Below are 17,894 nucleotides of genomic sequence, written 5' to 3' on the forward strand. Positions count from 1 at the left end.
CATGACCTTTAAAAGATCTGTACTAGAAAAAAGGACATTAATGGGAAACTTGGTGAAAGCTAAATAAAGTCTACAATAGTAAGCAAGTAAATGAGCAAAAAATAAACCTATCTGAAATTATGTTGTAACACAACAACAGAGATGAGAATTCTAAATAAAGAAAAAAACACTGAAATTTAAAAGATTTAAGAAAAAGTCATCTATCAAATACTTTTAAGGGACCCAATTACTGCTGAAATAATAACAGGAAAGACTGAAAAGGAGAGCAGACCTGTCATCCAAAAGATTATTCAAAACACGTTAAAAAAGAGAAAGCAAATAATTCCCAAATCACAAATTTCCATGAAAGAGCAGGCACAATGGAACGTTGACAAGCGTACAATAAGACTGAAGTTCATTTAAAATGGTACTGGGGAGTTTTGCTTTCCCTTCTACTATGGGATTGCCCTCTTGCCGTAAAGAGCTATAAAACTAAACAAAACATATAAAATAACAATTTTCAGACAGAGGACAGTATGTAGCACAGCCCTGTGTTCCCTAAGAGAACAACAAATGAACTAAGCTCTACAACTGCCTCCGCTTACTGCCTAAAAGTGCTTTCAAAGCCACAGAACAGGGAGGGAGATCGAACAGAACCTGGCAGTCATACCATGTGAAAGAGATGGAGATGAGAGTTCGAGGAGGCCAAACCAGCTAGAATTTACAGGGCAGTGTAATGGAAAGAAGGAGCTACACAAAGGGAGGGCTCTGGAGATCAGCAAAAGGTGTCCTCAAGACTATGGCAAGTAATGATTTGTACATGAGAAAATTCAGTCTCCAAAAGGCCAGGAGGAAAAAAAAAAAAAAAAAAACACTCAAAAGAAACAGTGAACAATCTCAGGCTCACACAGAGCTTGGAAGAGTTCACAGTCCTACCAGCCAGAGTAGAGAGACCATAAAATATAAGGGAACTTGGGTAGAGTCCTCAAAAGAATCGAATCTTATATATGGACAAAAACTATTTCAATTCATCATAAGAAAACATACTAGGGCACCTCAAAATAATTAAAATGATACACAAATAACTAAATGCCAGAACAAAGTCCAACACTCTCTAAAGGAATACTTTAAAATGCAGCACTCAACATAAAATCCAATGTCTGGAATCCCATAAAAACTACAAGGCATGCAAAGAAGCAGGTAAATATACACCAAAATCAGGATAAAAGCCAATAAATACCAACAAATCAGGTTATGATAGAGAAAACAGAATTAGCAGATAAGACCCTAAAGTAAGTGTTATAAATCTCTTTAGAACTTTCTTAAGGACATAAAGGGAAATATAAAGACAATGAGGACTGAAATGAAAGCTATAAAAACTATGCAGACAGAACTATTGTACGAAAAATACAACATCTGAAATAAAATGATATTGAAAAACACACTGAATATGATTAGCTGCAGATTAGACACTGCAGAAAAAAAGATCAATGAACATGAAGTAAGAGCAAAAGAAACGATCAAATGAAGCACAGTGGAAAAAAAGAAAAGATTGGAGGGAAAAAACCAGAGCCTCAGTGGAATACTATCTAGATAACTAGCACACTTAAAATATAGTCCCCAACGGAGAGAAAGGGGAGGAGGGATGGGAGAATTTGAAGAAATACTGGCCAAATATTTTACAAATATAATGAATATCACAAACTCACAAACCTAAAATCTCAACAAACACCAAGCAAAAGAGGTGAAAGGAAAACCATACCAAAGCACACAATAATCAAATTGCTGAATACCCAGTAGTAGAGAAAATTTTAAAAGCAACTAAAGAAAAAAAACAAGACATTACGTACAGAAAAACCAAGATTAAGAATGACAACAGTATTCTCATTGGAAAGCTAGAAGAAAATGGAAGATAACTTCGAAATGCCAAAAGAAACTGTCCATGGAATCCTCCCCAGTGAAAATCTTTAAAAAATGAATGTATAATAGCCACATGAAAAGATGCTCAACATTGTTAGGCATCAAGGAAATGCAATTTAAAACCACAATAAAATACACTTCACACCTTGGCTGTAACAAAAAAGATAATAACAAGTATTGGTGGGAATGTGAAGAAACTGGAACTCACATACACTGCTGGTGGGAATATAAAATGGCAGAGCCGCTTTGGAAAACAGTTCTGCAGTTCCTCAAATAGTTAAACGTAGATTCACCACACATGCCAGAAATTTCACTGCTAAGTATACCAGAAAGATTGATACACAAAATTTTGTGTATACAAACTGATGTATTTTATGTATTCCAAGGCTAGAGCAGAGAAAATACAAATAGCCTAGAACATACTGTGGTACAAAAAAGTAGAAAGTACTCAGAATACAGAGAATATACCAAAGGAATATGAGTGAACAGGAAGCCTCCTGAAGGCCAAATATGGGCAATTTGAACAACAAAATAAGTAATAATAGTAACAGAATATAACCAACAGAATAAACTAAGAATCCAATCCTGATCTAAACAAATTATAATCAAATACATGAAAAATGGGGAGCTCTTTTTTTTTACTTTCTTTTCTTAAGATTTTATTTATTTAACAGAGCATAAGCGGTTGGAGCGGCAAAGGGAGAGGGAGAAGAAGACACCCCTCTGACAGGGGTGTGGGGCTCGATCTCAGGACCCTCATGACCTGAGCCAAAAGCAGATGCCCAACCGACTGAGACACCCAGATACCCTGGGGAGCTTTTTTTTTTTTTTTAAAGATTTTATTTATTTATCTATCTGTCAGAGAGAAAGAGCGCGCGCACAACCGAGCGCATGCACACAAGTAGGCAGAGTGGCAGGCAGAGGTGGAGAGAGAAGCAGGCTCCCTGCCAAGCAAGGAGCCCAAAGCAGGACTTGATCCCAGGACCCAGGGATCATGACCTGAGCCAAAGGCAGCAGCTTAACCGATTAAGCCACCCAGGTGTCCCCCTGGAGAGCTATTTTTTACAACAGAATTCTAGCCAATAGAATTCTATTATTCCTTCTATAAATTGTTCCCACTATAAATGTAATACGAAAAATGTAAACTTTAAAATCACCTTTTGGTAAACACCACAATAACTATTTCAAGCAAGAATCATTAATACATGCCAAAATTTGGGACAAACATATGAGAAAATACTATTTACAGAACTTCAAAGTATCTTCCACAAGATATTTATTAATTGCAGTGGGAAATATAGTAACCCTTACAGGGAAGAAATATGTCAGACACCTCCACAGACAACTGACCAAAGTTAACATCACTAGTAATGGGACAAATCAACACCATATGCTTCCTGACATGATGTACTAATTAGTACATGTCACTTCTGTACCCTAAAATGCATAACCTAAATTTAATCAAAAGAAAACATTCAACAGGGTGCTTGGGTGGCTCAGTGGATTAAGCCTCTGCCTTTGGCTCAGGTCATGATCTCAGGGTCCTCGGATCGAGACCCGCATCGGGCTCTCTGCTAAGCAGGGAGCCTGCTTCCTCCTCTCTCTCTCTGCCTGCCTCTCTGCCTACTTGTGATCTCTCTCTCTCGGTCAAATAAATAAATAAACTCTTTTAGAAAAGAAAAGAGAAGAGATTTGACAAGCCCATCTCACACAATAATTATAGCAACCAAAAGAGCTATCCCATCACACAGTAAAGTCGGGAATATCAAAATAGTTTCTCAAACAAAGGCAATTACAATGGAGCAAAGATAGCCTTTTTAAGATACAGTGCTGGAACAAGTGGCCATCCACATTCAATAAACAAAAACAAAAAAATCTAGGTATAGACCTTACACCCTTCAAAAATAACTGAAAATGGATCACAGACCTAAACATAAAAAGCAAAACTACAAAACTTCTAAAAAATAGGAGAAAACCTAGATGACTTTGGGCATGGTGATGACTTTGCAGATACCACACCACAGGTTTGAGCCATAAATAGACAAGCTGGACTTCACTGAAATTAAAAACTTCTTTTTTTTATAAAGATTTTATTCATTTATTTAAGAGCGAGAGAGAGAGCATGAGCAGGAGGAGGGGTAGAGGGAGAGAGACAAGTAGACTACCCGCTGAGCACCGAGCCAGATGCAGGGCTGGATCCCAGGACCCGGAGATCTTGACCCAAGCCAAAGGCAGACACTTAACCAACCCAGCCACCCAGATGCCCCTGAAATTAAAAATTTCCACTCTGTGAAAGACAATGTCAAGAAAATGAGAAGACAAGCCACAAATTGGGAGAAAATATTTGCAAAAGACATACCTGATAAAGAACCATTATCCAAAATATACAAAGAACACTTAAAACTCCACAGTATAAAAACAAACAGAGGCATCTGTTTGGCTCACTCAGTTTAGCATCTGCCTTCAGCTCAGGTCATAATCCCAGAATCATGGGGCTCCCTGCTCTGCGAGGAGCCTGCTTCTCCCTCTTTCCCCCTCCCCTCTTGCTATCTCTCTCTCAATTAAATAAACAAAATCTTAAAAAAAAGACTTTTAAAAACAGACCAAAGATTTTAATAAATACCTCACCAAGAAGATATACAGATGGCAAACAGGTACATGAAAGATGCTTTATATTATATGTCATCAGGGAAATGCAAATTAAAATAATAATGGGATACCACTATATACCTATCAGAATCCAAAATCCGGAACAGTGACAACACCAAATGGTGGTGAGGATGTGGAGCAACAGAAACTCTCATTTACTGCTGGGGAAAATCAAAATGATACAACCACTTCAGAAGTTTCTTATAAAACTAAACATACTCTTACCATATAATTCAGCAATTGTGCTCCTTGGTATTTACCAAAGGAGGTGAAAACTTATGTCCACACAAAAACCTGCACATGGATGTTTATAGCAGGTTTACCCATAACTGTCAAAACTCAGAAGCAATCCAAATAGCCTTCAATTAGTGAATGGATAAACTACAGCATATCCAGAAATGGAATATTATTCACCACTAAAAAGAAATAAACTTTTAAGCCATGAAAAAACATCAGGAAACTTCAATGCACATTACTAAGTGAAAGAAGCCAATCTGAAAAGGCTACATACTGTAAGATTCCAACTATATGACATTCTGGAAAAGGCAAAATTAAGGAGAGAGTGAAAAGATTAATGGTTGGGGGGAGGGTAGGTAAATAGGCCAAGCACAGAGCATTTTTAGGGCAATGTGAAATTCCTCTGCACCATACTATAACCATAGACACATGTCAATATGCCTTTGTCTAAACCCATGTAAGGTACAATGACAAGATTGTACTCTATGGACTTTGATAACACTGTGTCGATGCAGGTTCAACTGTAACAAATATAACACTCTGGTGGGAGAATGTTAATAATAGGGAAAGGCTGTGCATGTGTGAGGACAGGGGTATATAAGAAATCCCTCTGGTGGGGGAATAGGGTAACTGGATGATGGACATTAAGGAGGGCACCTGATGTGATGAGCACTCAGTGTTATACACAACTAATGAATTACTGAACACTACATCTGAAACTAATGATATGCTATATGTTGACTAATTGAATTTAAATTTCAAAAATTAAAAAAAAAAAAGAAATCTCTCTGCCTTCCCCTTAATTCTGCTGTGAACCTAAAACTGTTCTAAAACAAAATCTTAAGAAAAAAAGAAAAGAAAAAAGGGTAGTTTCTGGGGCACCTGGTGGCTCAGTCAGTTAAGTCAGTATCTGACTCTTGATTTCCACTTAGGCTCGGGGTCCCAAAACAGACTCCACGATCAACAGGGAGTTTGCTTGGATTCTCTCTCTCCCTCTCTCTCTGCCCCTACTGATTCTCTTTCACTCTCTCTCTCTCTCCCCTTCCCCCAAATAAATAAATAAATCTTAAAAAAAAAAAAAAAAAGGACATTTCCCCCAAAAGCCTTAAGCCTCACAGCCATAACATAATAATACACGAAAGAGGAGTTAATTTATAAAAGGTCAGTGAGGTAAAAAAAAAAAAAAAAAATAGAGGTGCCTGGGCAGCACAGGTCATGAACTTAGGGTCCTGGCATCAAGCCCTTCCTTGGGCTCTCTGCACAGTCAATGATGAGTCTGCTTCTCCCTCTCCCTCTGAGATCTCTCTCATTTTCTGTCTCAAAAAAAATAAATAAAATCTTTAAAAATAAGTAAAAAAGCAAAACAAATCTAGAAACCAAATCTTCATATTCTTGGGTTTGGTATTGTTTCTACTTCATTAAAAGAAGCCATTAAAAGATGTGTCCTTGGGGCGCCTGGGTGGCTCAGTGGGTTGGGCCGCTGCCTTCAGCTCGGGTCATGATCTCAGGGTGCTGGGATCGAGTCCCGCACCGGGCTCTCTGCTCAGGGGGGGAGCCTGCTTCCTCCTCTCTCTCTGCCTGCCTCTCTGCCTACTTGTGATCTCTCTCTGTCAAATAAATAAATAAAATCTTTAAAAAAAAAAAAGAAAAGATGTGTCCTTATCATTAAGCCTACATGCTACATGGGGGGGGGGGGATAACTATCCCATTCATAAATAATTCCTGAGGGCCTAATAAATTCCTAATAAATTTTAAGTGTTAGGGGCACCTGGGGTACCTGGGTGGCACCTGGGTTAAGCACGTGACTCTTGATTTTGGCTCAGGTCACGATCTCAACATCCTAGAATCCAGCCCTGTATTGGGCTCCCTGCTCAGCAGAAAGTGTGCTTGAGGATTCTCTCTCTCCCTCTGCCCCTTTTCTGGCTGGCATAAATAAATAAATCTTTAAAAAAAAATTCTAAGTGCTAAAAATAGAACAATAAACAAGAACAATACAATCCTTCCCTTCAAGAAATCTAAATTCTAATTGGTGGGGGGGGGCAGTTAAAAAACTGAATAAATTAGATAACACATACAAAGCAGTCAGAATAGTAACTGTCATATAGTGTTTGAAAAGTATCAGCTATTATTAGCCATATGTTACCTTTAAGTTTTTGAGTTATCAGCCTAATATATGTTAAAAAGAAAATCTTATTTGTCCAATTCTCTAAAAATCAAGACATTCTTCAGATGGTTTCTATATCAAATGTCCTTACTTTTGATCAGCAGGCCATCTTTTAAAGAACCTCCCCCGTACCTAATCTATCCCTTGTAGACCTATCCAGAGGTAGATATGTCCAGTCAGATTTCCGTACACAGAAATGTGACTCACTGGAGAGGCTGCAGGAGATAAGAAATGCTCAGTTAATATGGCTAAGCATCAAAAGGACCTATCTCTATCAGTGTTATCCTGGTTCCTGTCTTCCTAAGGTCTGCTGTACAGGTTGTCCTTTAGTTCTGTCCTTCCAGTAATTTTCTTTTTCGTGTTTTAAAACAGCCAGAAGTTGTATATCTTACAAAGAGCCATATCTGATACAGTTAAGTAATGTAAGATAACTCTACAAAAAGGAGTGTTCACAAACACAATTGCCAAAAATCAAACTAAACATTATTAAAATGAGAAAATTTTACTATTTATAAAGTATACCTTACTAAAACAGGTGGGGGAGGGGGGAGGGTGGTAGTGGGTTGGCTATTTAATTTAAAAGCATAAATAGCACAATTATACTGGATAATATATTTTCAGGTTATTTTCATATACACTGATTATATTGTGTTCTACAGCTAAAATGTTCACATAAGAAACACTTCTCAGGTTGTCTCAGTTTAAAGTAGTCCCATTTAAAGTCAGGCTGCATTGACTGCAGTAATTTTAAAATAAGAGATGTTACTATCTAAAAACTGTCTTACTAGTGAAATGAAGCTCACGACATAATGATCATATCTTGCTTTCAATTTTATTGACAACACCCTACAGTACTTTGCTTAATTATTTGTTTTGCTTACATTTCCACTCTCTATTTAGTCTTACTTTACAAGCAGCCTATATCACAGCAGGAAACCCCTTCAAAATGCAAACCTCTCCAGCTCCAGGAAAGACTGAAATTAGGACAGCCACACTTGCTCATGTTTTACATCACAAGAATTTAAGAAATGCCATATTTGGCCATCCCATGCCTCATTCACTAAAAAATCTCTAGGACAGGGACTTCAAGGAACACGTGAAAAAAACATGCTTATCCTACTTGCCACCAATCGAAAAGCCTAAAGCACATGCCCAAAATGTATTCATTCACCTTAGTAAATCCATAATGGATCTGTTACCATTAGTATACCCTAATAACTTTAGAGACATTTTATATTTAAAGGTTACTAAAACACATTAAAATAAAAGGTCAAAAAATGAAAAAAGTAAACTAAACATCCAAATTGCACATGTGTGGGTTATATGCTGAACTTGGCCTATATTTCCTACCACTGCCTTTATTTGCAAATAAATGATTCGTTTTAATTTTAAACATTACAAAACTCAAAGTTTTGCTCTGGTAACTTTCCGATTTAGCTACTTTATAACAGATATCCTTTTATCTAGCAACTTCCAATATTAAACTCAAAATTGTTAGTTCCTTCTCCAGTAAAAATTAAGCCATCTGATCCCTGATCTCCCAAGAATCTAATCAACTTTATAGTGGGGCTTTTAGAACTAATTCCTAAAGTATCCTACTACTGTCAGCCTAAATAGATACACCACATAGCCAGCGAGCATAAAAAAAAAATCAAATTTAAACTACTCCAATTCCGCTTAAATTCAAAACTGAGTATCTCTCTATAGTGTACCAAGCAAAGAGCTGATCTGGTTCAGCTTAATGTTTCGGTTCTCACTGCTTCTTCCTCTAGTTTAGCAAAGCAAACGAAAGAAATAATTCAAGTTTCAACACAGTATCTGTGTAGAAAACCAAAAATAAAATATGTCCAAATGAAAACCTTGTTTTGCAACATTAATATTCCAGCTTCCCAGCTTCTTTTCTTCCAAGTTTTAATTACCACATGACTTCCTTTCCTACAACAAGACCCAGAATATTTACAAGATAAAAAAAAGTAAAGCCTTGGGGCACCTGGGTGGCTCAGTGGGTTAAGCCGCTGCCTTCGGCTCAGGTCATGATCTCAGGGTCCTGGGATCGAGTCCCGCATCGGGCTCTCTGCTCGGCAGGGAGCCTGCTTCCCTCTCTCTCTCTCTCTCTGTCTGCCTCTCCATCTACTTGTGATTTCTCTCTGTCAAATAAATAAATAAAATCTTTAAAAAAAAAAAAAAAAAAAGTAAAGCCCAACATTCACCTACCCAACATTTGGCAATCCAACAATACCAATTTTCAAGGAGGTTCCAAATCTTCCAATGATTGGGGGTGGTTTAATTCCATCACCTCCCTTTTTGGGGGGCATCTGAAATGTCAAAACATACATATAAACAAAATTTTTTATACTCCCCATTAACCAAAAGCACATTTCATCACACAAAATATATTACTGAGTAACAAATTAAGAATAAAGCATACTGTATATACCAATCCAAAACCAACACGGAGCTAAATCCAGTTTTTCAACAAAAAATGTAAAAAGTTCTATAAATAGATCCGATTCTGATAGCTGTCAAGGCAGTCACTCCTAAGAAGTCCTGGAAAGATTAATCTAAAAATATATGGCACCATAAATCAAAAGAAACTTAAAATTTAGTTGCCAATCTTCCATCCACACTGTTCACAAAACACTTTCTTCCTTAATGTGATACATGGTTACAAGACTGAAAGCATTCAGAAGCAGGAGCACAGATAAGAGATTATCCATGCTAGTACGACCAGCAAGCAAGTCACCTCCCCCAAAACCATTCCGCTTATCTGGAACCTGTTCTTTCCCATCTTCCCCACAAGCACCATTCTCATACGGATGAACACACACCAGTATCAGGGTCTTTCCAACCAAGTCTCTTCCACCTTTGGCACTATACGTACAACTAGCAACCTCTAGAATCTACTACCTCCAGTTATTTACAGCCGTAGATGAATCCACTAACTCTTTCCAAATTGAAACTTTGCAGGTCCTTACTAACCTGGCTCCAAATTCCTCCGTGCAGAATTAATCCCACTTTCCTACTGCAAGCTGAACTCCCGAGGACTGCTAACCTCATGTTTTATAAACTGGGAACTAAAACTCCCTGCCTTCTGGCGCCTGCTGAACCTCCAGCGGCCACGCTGAGGCCCTGCTCACGAACTGATGTTTCAGCCTTCTGATCCCTGACCCCTAGTGCCAGGGAGCTCCCTTCTCGGGGTCTTAACTCACACCTGCTCCCAGCCAAAGGCCAGGGCCCCGAAGCATGAGGAGAACCTCTCCTGCCCTCCGGCCTCCTACAGAGGGGTGGCCGGCAGCCCTGCCAGAGCGGACCTCTACCCAACATCTCCCCCCGTGGACTGGGCCACTGGTCGTCCCGGCCTCTGCAGAAGGCTTCCCCCGGAACGTGCCGAGCTGAGGCGTGGGCCGCTCGCAGGACGCGCGGCCTAGTCCAAGAGCGCCTCATTCATCCACACACCCCATGCCGCCCGCTGCCCTCGCCCATCCCGGCCACCTGGCCCTGGCCTCACACCGGGCTCCGGGCCACGGGCTGGGGCGCCGGAGACGAGGCTGGGAGCGCGTCCCCGGGCTCCCGGAGGTACTCACTGTGCTCAGGCCGGGCGATGACACGGGGTCCCAACAGCAGCGGGAGACGGGTCCTGCCGGCAAACAGGAGGCGGGGAGGAAGGAGGAGAAAGCACAGGCCCGGCCCCTCCGCCGAGCAGCACGCACGACGGCGGCGGAGGTGGTGGCTGCGGCGGCGGCGGAACGGGCGGGCCGGGCGCCCGGCGGCCCCTGCGCGCAGAGCGCGCGCCCCGCCCCGCCCCTCACTCCCGCCCTCCCCGTCCATTGGTCCGAACAGACAGGAGGCGGGAGCAAGGTGGGAGGAGCGGGCGGCGAAGGAGAGGGCGGGAGGGGGAGCCGGAGCCGGAGCCAGTCTCGCTGTCTCCCTAACTCACGCACACACACACACAGCTCTGTACCCGCTGCGCTGGCACCGGGAAGTCGCGTCTTCCGTCCAGTCAGCACGTGGAGCTCCTCCGCACCGGGTCTCCGCTTCCCTCCCGGAGCCGCCCCGCGTTGCCGCCTGCGGTCTCTCGTTGGCCTGCAGTCCCACATATCACCCGCGGGATCTCAGAGTACCCTTGGCCCGAGCGCCCGCCCGGAGACGGGTCGCCTCAGGTCTGGCGAACAGCCGCGCCAATCCTGCGGACCTCCTGGTTGCTAACCGAGTCCTCGGGAACAACGGCCCCACCCGCCATCCTTTTCCAATAACTCTTCAGCCAATCCAGTGATGTTAAACAAACTTTCTTAAAGGGGAGAAAAGGGCGGGGGGGGGGGGGGGCAGGGAAGCTTATGATCTAAGGATTCTTTCATCAAGTTATAGTTCAAGGGTTTTGCAGGTACTGGATCCCATAAGGCGTTTAATAGGGCCAGCTTCCTGCCCCCCTTTCCTTCTGGATGGTTATGTGCATGGGCCTTTGGAATTGAGGAAACATAGGTTCCCATCTGGATTCCAATTCTGTGACCGTGGACAAAGTACCTCTCCGGGCTTCAATTTCCTCTTGGATAAAAATGAGATGGTGAGACCCACCTTTAGAGGTTATCGTGAGGATGAAATGAGATACGCCTCAAGCTTCCAGCAACAGTACCTGACACAACAGCCCATAAGGAGTAGTAAAGGATAGTGTTAATATTAGGATTTCATCCCATCTCACGCTCACCTAACTACACCATGAAATCCATCTGTGGAAGGAATTCTTTCTTTAAATTTCCAAGCATGGGGGCGCCTGGGTGGCTCAGTGGGTTAAAGCCTCTGCCTTCAGCTCAGATCATGATCTCAGGGTCCTGGGATGGAGCCCCTCATCGGGCTCTCTGCTCAGCAGGTAGCCTGCTTCTCTTCCATTCTCTCTGCCTGCTTCTCTGCCTGCTTGTGATCTCTGTCAAATAAATAAATAAAATCTTTAAAAAAAAAAAAAAGCTTCCAAGTATGTGTTGCAAGAATGTAATCTGTTCCAAAATTTATGACCCTAGAAGTTTCTTGCAAGGAGTCTAGTTCATGGGGAGCCTGGCTGGCTCAGTTGACAGAGAATGGGACTCTTGATCGGGTTGTGAGTTGGAGTCCCATGCTGGGTGTAGAGATTATAAATAAATAAATAAATGCAAAGTCCAGTAGAGATTGTAAGAAAATAAATAAATAAATAAATAAATGAAAACAAAGACCAGTTCATAATAAAGAAAAAATATGAATTGGTTGCAATCCCCATTTTATGGATGAAGGAACCATATCAGAACAGTAATGTAAGTTGGATTAGTCACACAACTAGTAAATAGCAGAAGCCAGATTTCAGACCCCAATCTAACTGAAAGATCCATTCCCTTTCAGCAAATTTTTTCTAATAATTCCTTACAAGCAACAACTGAGCCATTATTTTTTTTAAGATTTTATTTATTTATTTGACAGAGATACAACTGTGAGGGAACACAAGCAAGGGGACTAGGAGAGAGAGAAACAGGCTTCCTACCAAGCAGGGAGCCCAATGCAGGGCTCAATCCCAGAACCCTGGGATCATGACCTGAGCTGAAGGCAGAAGCTTAAGGACTGAGCCACCGAGGTGCCCCTGAGCCATTATTTATAATACAATCCCATTAAGGTTTTTCTTAGCCCTATGAGAGTAACCTACTAAGGCAGGTTAAAAAAAAAAGCTTTTTCTGGAAATTTGGAATTCTCAAAGACACAGGCAACTTGATTTTATTTATTTTTTTTATAAAGTCTTTTTAAATTATTTTATTTTATTCTAAGGTTTTATTTATTTATTTGACAGAGAGAGAGCGCAAGAGAGCACTGCAGGGGGAGTAGCAGGCAGAGGGAGAGGGAGAAGCAGGCTTACAGAGCTGGGAGCCTGACATGGGGCTTGATCCCAGGATTCAGGATCATGACCTGAGCCAAAGGCAGACGCTTAACAACTGAGCCACTCAGACACCCCCTTGATTTTATTTTTTTAATACCACTCATTAATATGCACTATTTATATTCTCTCAATCTAGCTCCCTTGTTACCAGAATAATGCATTTATAAAACAGGTGTCTGGGTACACTCTAGCTATGAAATAGAGGGAAGCTAACTAGACCACATTCTGTATCCACCATCAACAAATCTTATGACTAGTCCTGACGGAGTAATTCCTAAATCGTTTACAGCTGTTTTAGTAGTGAGGTTCTATAGCTGCTTTTCACACTGCTGCTTGTGGAAACAGAGGAACCATTACTTAAAAAGCTGAAGGATCCCAGAGAGCCTACTTTGCCCAGCAACCGGCCACTCCAATACTAATTGAAAATGTTCCCCAGTCGTAAAGTAGTAGAATCATCTTCAATTTTTCACTGTCTTTTGGCCAAATGTAGCTACTTCTTCAATCTCAGTATCACTCAGATCTACCCATTCCCTTCAATTCACACTATCAAGTCCTTGAGTCAATTACCTGTTTCTCTATTTGCAGTTACAGCTTTCTTGCTTGCACTTTTGACCACTTTTAAAGTGCCTTGACAAAGCAGGTCACACCGATCTCAGGGAGCTAGGCAGAGTTTCAGGACTGGCTACTGTTTGCTAAGTTACCTGATAACAGAACTCCCTTTACACCTCACAGTTAGTGGGAATCAATTCATGTTCACAAGAAAGGGGATCTGATTGGCCCAGTTTAGATAAAGTTCTATCGAGGGCCCCATTAGTCTTAGCCAAGTAGGTAGGGGTCATATAGTAGAAACAGTCCTATGAATGATCTTTACCATTATAGCAGAAAGTTCTCAGAGAAGATCCTAGAGCAGGATATCTACATGAGCAGTGAAGACTCAGTGAGACAAACAGGATAGTAACTTTACAGGGGAAGGGAAGAACTTGTAAATAAATTAATTAATTAAAAAAAAATTAAAAGTACCCTAGGGATGGGAGAATTAGGGAAGTCTTGGTCAAAGGGTACAAACTTGCAGTTAAAAGATAAGTTCTGGGGATCTAATGCACGGCCTTGTGATTATTCTTAACAATAACTATATTATATACTTGAAAGTTACTAAAAGACTAGATTTTAAATGTTCTCATCACAAAAAAGAAATAATTGTGTGAGGTGATGGACGTGTTAGCTAGCTATAGTGGTAATCATATTACAATGTATTTGTGTATCAAATCAACACTTTGTACACCTTAAACTTAGTTATATATCAATTATATCTCAACTTTTTAAAGTACCCTATATAAAGTTACAAAATAGCATTTTTCTCTGTTGCCCATATCACATTTTTCTCCCTACATTAAGCTATCATATATCCAGCATCCAGAAAATAGTCCCCATATATTTAGAATATCCTTTTCTTCACTTTTTGTTGTTGTTCATATGAAATTATTTTCTTGAGTACCACTCCATGTCACTGCTCTAGGCTTTGAAGCAGTAAAGAACAAAATAAATATGGTCTTTGCCCCCAAGAAGCTTGCAATCTGTTCATTTAGACAAACAAGCAATTACACAAATAACTATATAAGAACATGGTAAAAATCTATAGGATGCCTAGGTACTTTGATTACAATTCAAAGACTTGAAATAAACCACTTTCATTTCCACCTACTTTCCTGGACTTGTGATAGTATGCACCAGGCAATGCTTAATAGTCCCCTTTCCCTGTTCCATTAAGAGCAATGCGCAAACACTGTGAGGCATCAGCAAAGAAGCAGATTTTCAATTTTCATTCTTCCACTTAACAGAGCATGATTTTGATTTTCGGAACTATACCATAAGTTATCTGTGAGCAAAACTTCTATTTAAAGAACTGTTTTCTATTCTAGAATTGCTCATAGTATTTAAAAGAATGCTGACTGGTTGAACAGTCTAGGGGTGGCTCAGTCAGAAGGGTGTGTGACTCTTAATCTCAGGGTCATGAGTTCAAAATCTCTTTTAGGTGTAGAGATTACTTAAATAAATAATACTTTAAAATAAAATGTCCAGTTATCATCCCAGAAACTGCTAGAGTTTTGACATCTAATCTTTATCATAATTCATGGATAAAGATTTAGGGATTCTTAAAAGAAATTTTTGCATACTATTTTCCCAGAGGCAACATAAAAAGGCATATGACAATCTAGAAAATGAACATATTATTAATGTCTTCCTGGGATTTCTTTTATTCTTTTAAAAGATTCTATTTATTTATTTGACAGAGAGAGAGAACACAAGCAGGGGGACCAGGAGGCAGAGGGAGAGGAAGAATCAGGCTCCCTGTTGGGCAGGGAGCCCAAACTGGGCTCCATCCCAGGACCCTGGGATCATGACCCAAGCCAAAGGCAGATACCCAACTAACTGAGTCACCCAGGATTGCTTTTAGTTGCAAGTTACAGAAATTCTGATTCAGTGAAAATTTATCCTATATAAAGTCCAGAGAGAACTTCACCATTAATAAATTTTATAGCTCAATACTAGTTTCAAAGATCCTGGTTTTTTCCATATCGGGGCCGTCTTCTCGGAGCCTCCTCTATTGTCATCCTCTGGCTAACCAGGAAGACTGCCATAGTAGTTCCAGGCAACACATCCAGAAATGACAGTATTTGGGGATGGTGACAGGGAAAAACCATCTCTTCTAATAGCTCTGCATTAGAAAAAAAGGAAACATGTCTCAGAAACCCTCCAGAAGACTTCTTCGTTCACTGGGCAAAATTGGGTTTCATGCCTATACCTGAGCCGAACAGTGGTGGGAGAAATGGGGCTACCCTGAGACCATTCAGCAATCCCTTGGAGCTAGAGGAGAGATCAACTTCCTCAGGCATATGGCTAAGTGAGACATGGATAGGTATCAGAGCAAAATAGGGTTGTATAAGGAAAAGACACGAGTTATGTCCACTATACTTCCTGAACTCTTTTTTTCAAGGTAACAGTGTGAGCACAGTATAATTCTCAAAGAAGCCAGAGGTATTGGTGGTCACCTGATGTAATGTATGTAACTAATAAGTGTCAGCACACCTAGTTCACTAAGAAAACACTGAAGAAAATTGACCATTTTTTAAGAACACTTCATGTTCTTACAAAATGAGATCTTATGAAAATAATATTTTTATTAGCCTTTATAAAATACTTAACATTCAAGTCATGGAAAGGGAAAATTACTTACCAAAATATGCCGTAAGGGTTTAATCAGTTGAACTGGAAATTGGGGAATGTTGTACATAGGCCTGGGTTACCAAAGTCAGGCCTCTCAAACTAACACAGCTCAGTATATTTCACCCTCATTACAGTTTTGAAACTTGTGTTGTTCATTTCAAAGAATATTTGGATATCCTAGAGGATGGGTTAGATTATAACATAATAACAAACAACTCCAAAGTTAGAGGCTTAACAGCACAAAAATTTTTCTCTTACATTAAGTCTGCTGGAGATCCACCAGGTGGTCTCTGAGTTGGCTTGGCACATTCAGGCTGCTTCGGTCTCTAAATCCTTCCGTGTCAAAGTGACATTTCCTGGCAAAGTTAAGGCACATGGTCACATCCAACGTCAAGGGCCAGGGAATCCTTATATCCCAAAGTAGAAAGAATTAGATACGGATGAAGACTGATCATGCCTAACACAATATTTATAATATTCACAAGTAGGTTCTATGAAGGACATTCTAGATCAACTTGCTATTATCAATACATGAAATACTACAACCAAGGCTGCCCTTCTTTCTAAGATGATTCTTATAATAATTGTTTTTAAAGATTTTATTTATTTATTTGAGAGAGAGAGAGAATGCGCACACGAGTTGGGGAAGAGGGGAAGAAGGAGAAACAGACTCCCTGCTGAGCTGGGAGCCCAATATGGGGCTCAATCCCAGGACCCTAGGATCAGGACCCTAGCCAAAGGCAGACGCTTAACCAACTGAGCCACTCAAGTGCCCCACTAAGATGATTCTTAGAGATGAGCCATGACTGATGTTACTTTGGTGGTGCCTTCTCCTCCCACAACCCCCTCATTCTAAGAAAAATCCATTCTCCTCACCCTACAGACAGATAGGCCTAAGTCTTCCCACCTATACCACATGAACCCCCTGGCCACAGCCAACTGGACTAGGGTTGGATGAAAATCTGACACAAGCTAGGCAATCAAGATTCTCTTTCTTTGAGAAGCTGGACTTAGAAGATAGCAATAAATATTGTTGACTGCTTGAAGAACACAGAATCAAGGCTACATCAAACACTTTCTTGACAGATATAGACAAAGCTCCTCAAAAGAAAGAAAGGAAAAGAAAACAGGACATGAAGGAAAAGGGGTAGGTAATCAACCATGTAGTCCTTTAGTCACAAATTCCAGATTTCTAGTTTCAGTCTAGTCTTCCTAAAGGCCCTATATTTTCTGACCTAGGACTCTATGAGATAACCCTGTGTTTCACCAAGAACTTTGGTTTTCTGTTCAAATTGGTTTGCAATGGGTTTCTATTTTGTACAGCCGAACAACAGTTGCAGTAGCCAAAGCAAAGAACTTACACTGTCCTGAAAACCATTAATGTGTGCTAGGGGCACAGTGATCCGATGTTCCTCTTGCCTATAGCTTTAAATTATAAGGCGTTGTTTTCTGGAGTGTGTTCTCTAGAACAGTGATCCTCCAACCTGCTCTATGGAACAAGGGACTCAGGATCAGGTAAGATCAGGAAGTGCTGCATACCACATCCCCCTTCTGACTGATAATATACATTAGTATATTTAAGGTTCTGAGAAGTCCTGCATAAAGAGATCTACTAGGGACGCCTGGGTGGCTCAGTTGGTTAAGCAGCTGCCTTCGGCTCAGGTCATGATCCCAGCGTCCTGGGATCGAGTCCCACATCGGGCTCCTTGCTCGGCGGGGAGCCTGCTTCTCCCTCTGCCTCTGCCTGCCATTCTGTCTGCCTGTTCTCGCTCTCTCTCCCTCCCTCTCTCTCTCTCTCTGATAAATAAATAAAATCTTAAAAAAAAAAGA

General features: G+C 40.7%; 1 protein-coding gene across 2 annotated transcripts in view; it reads right to left on the reverse strand.

Annotated features, from left to right (window-relative positions):
- OLA1 (Obg like ATPase 1) overlaps positions 1–10,712 on the reverse strand; it is a 172,465-nt gene extending 161,753 nt beyond the window's left edge. For both annotated transcript variants that reach the window (XM_059394182.1, XM_059394181.1), the window contains exons 1-2: positions 10,534–10,712; positions 9,164–9,264 (exon numbers count right to left, since the gene is read on the reverse strand). In XM_059394182.1, the coding sequence (XP_059250165.1) occupies positions 9,164–9,264 (101 nt within the window). In that variant the 5' untranslated portion in view covers positions 10,534–10,712. The remainder of the gene's footprint in view (positions 1–9,163; positions 9,265–10,533) is intronic.
- Between the last annotated feature and the right edge of the window lie 7,182 nt (positions 10,713–17,894).

The sequence above is a fragment of the Mustela nigripes genome, chromosome 3 (genome assembly GCF_022355385.1).
Source record: "Mustela nigripes isolate SB6536 chromosome 3, MUSNIG.SB6536, whole genome shotgun sequence".
Lineage (NCBI taxonomy): Eukaryota > Metazoa > Chordata > Mammalia > Carnivora > Mustelidae > Mustela > Mustela nigripes.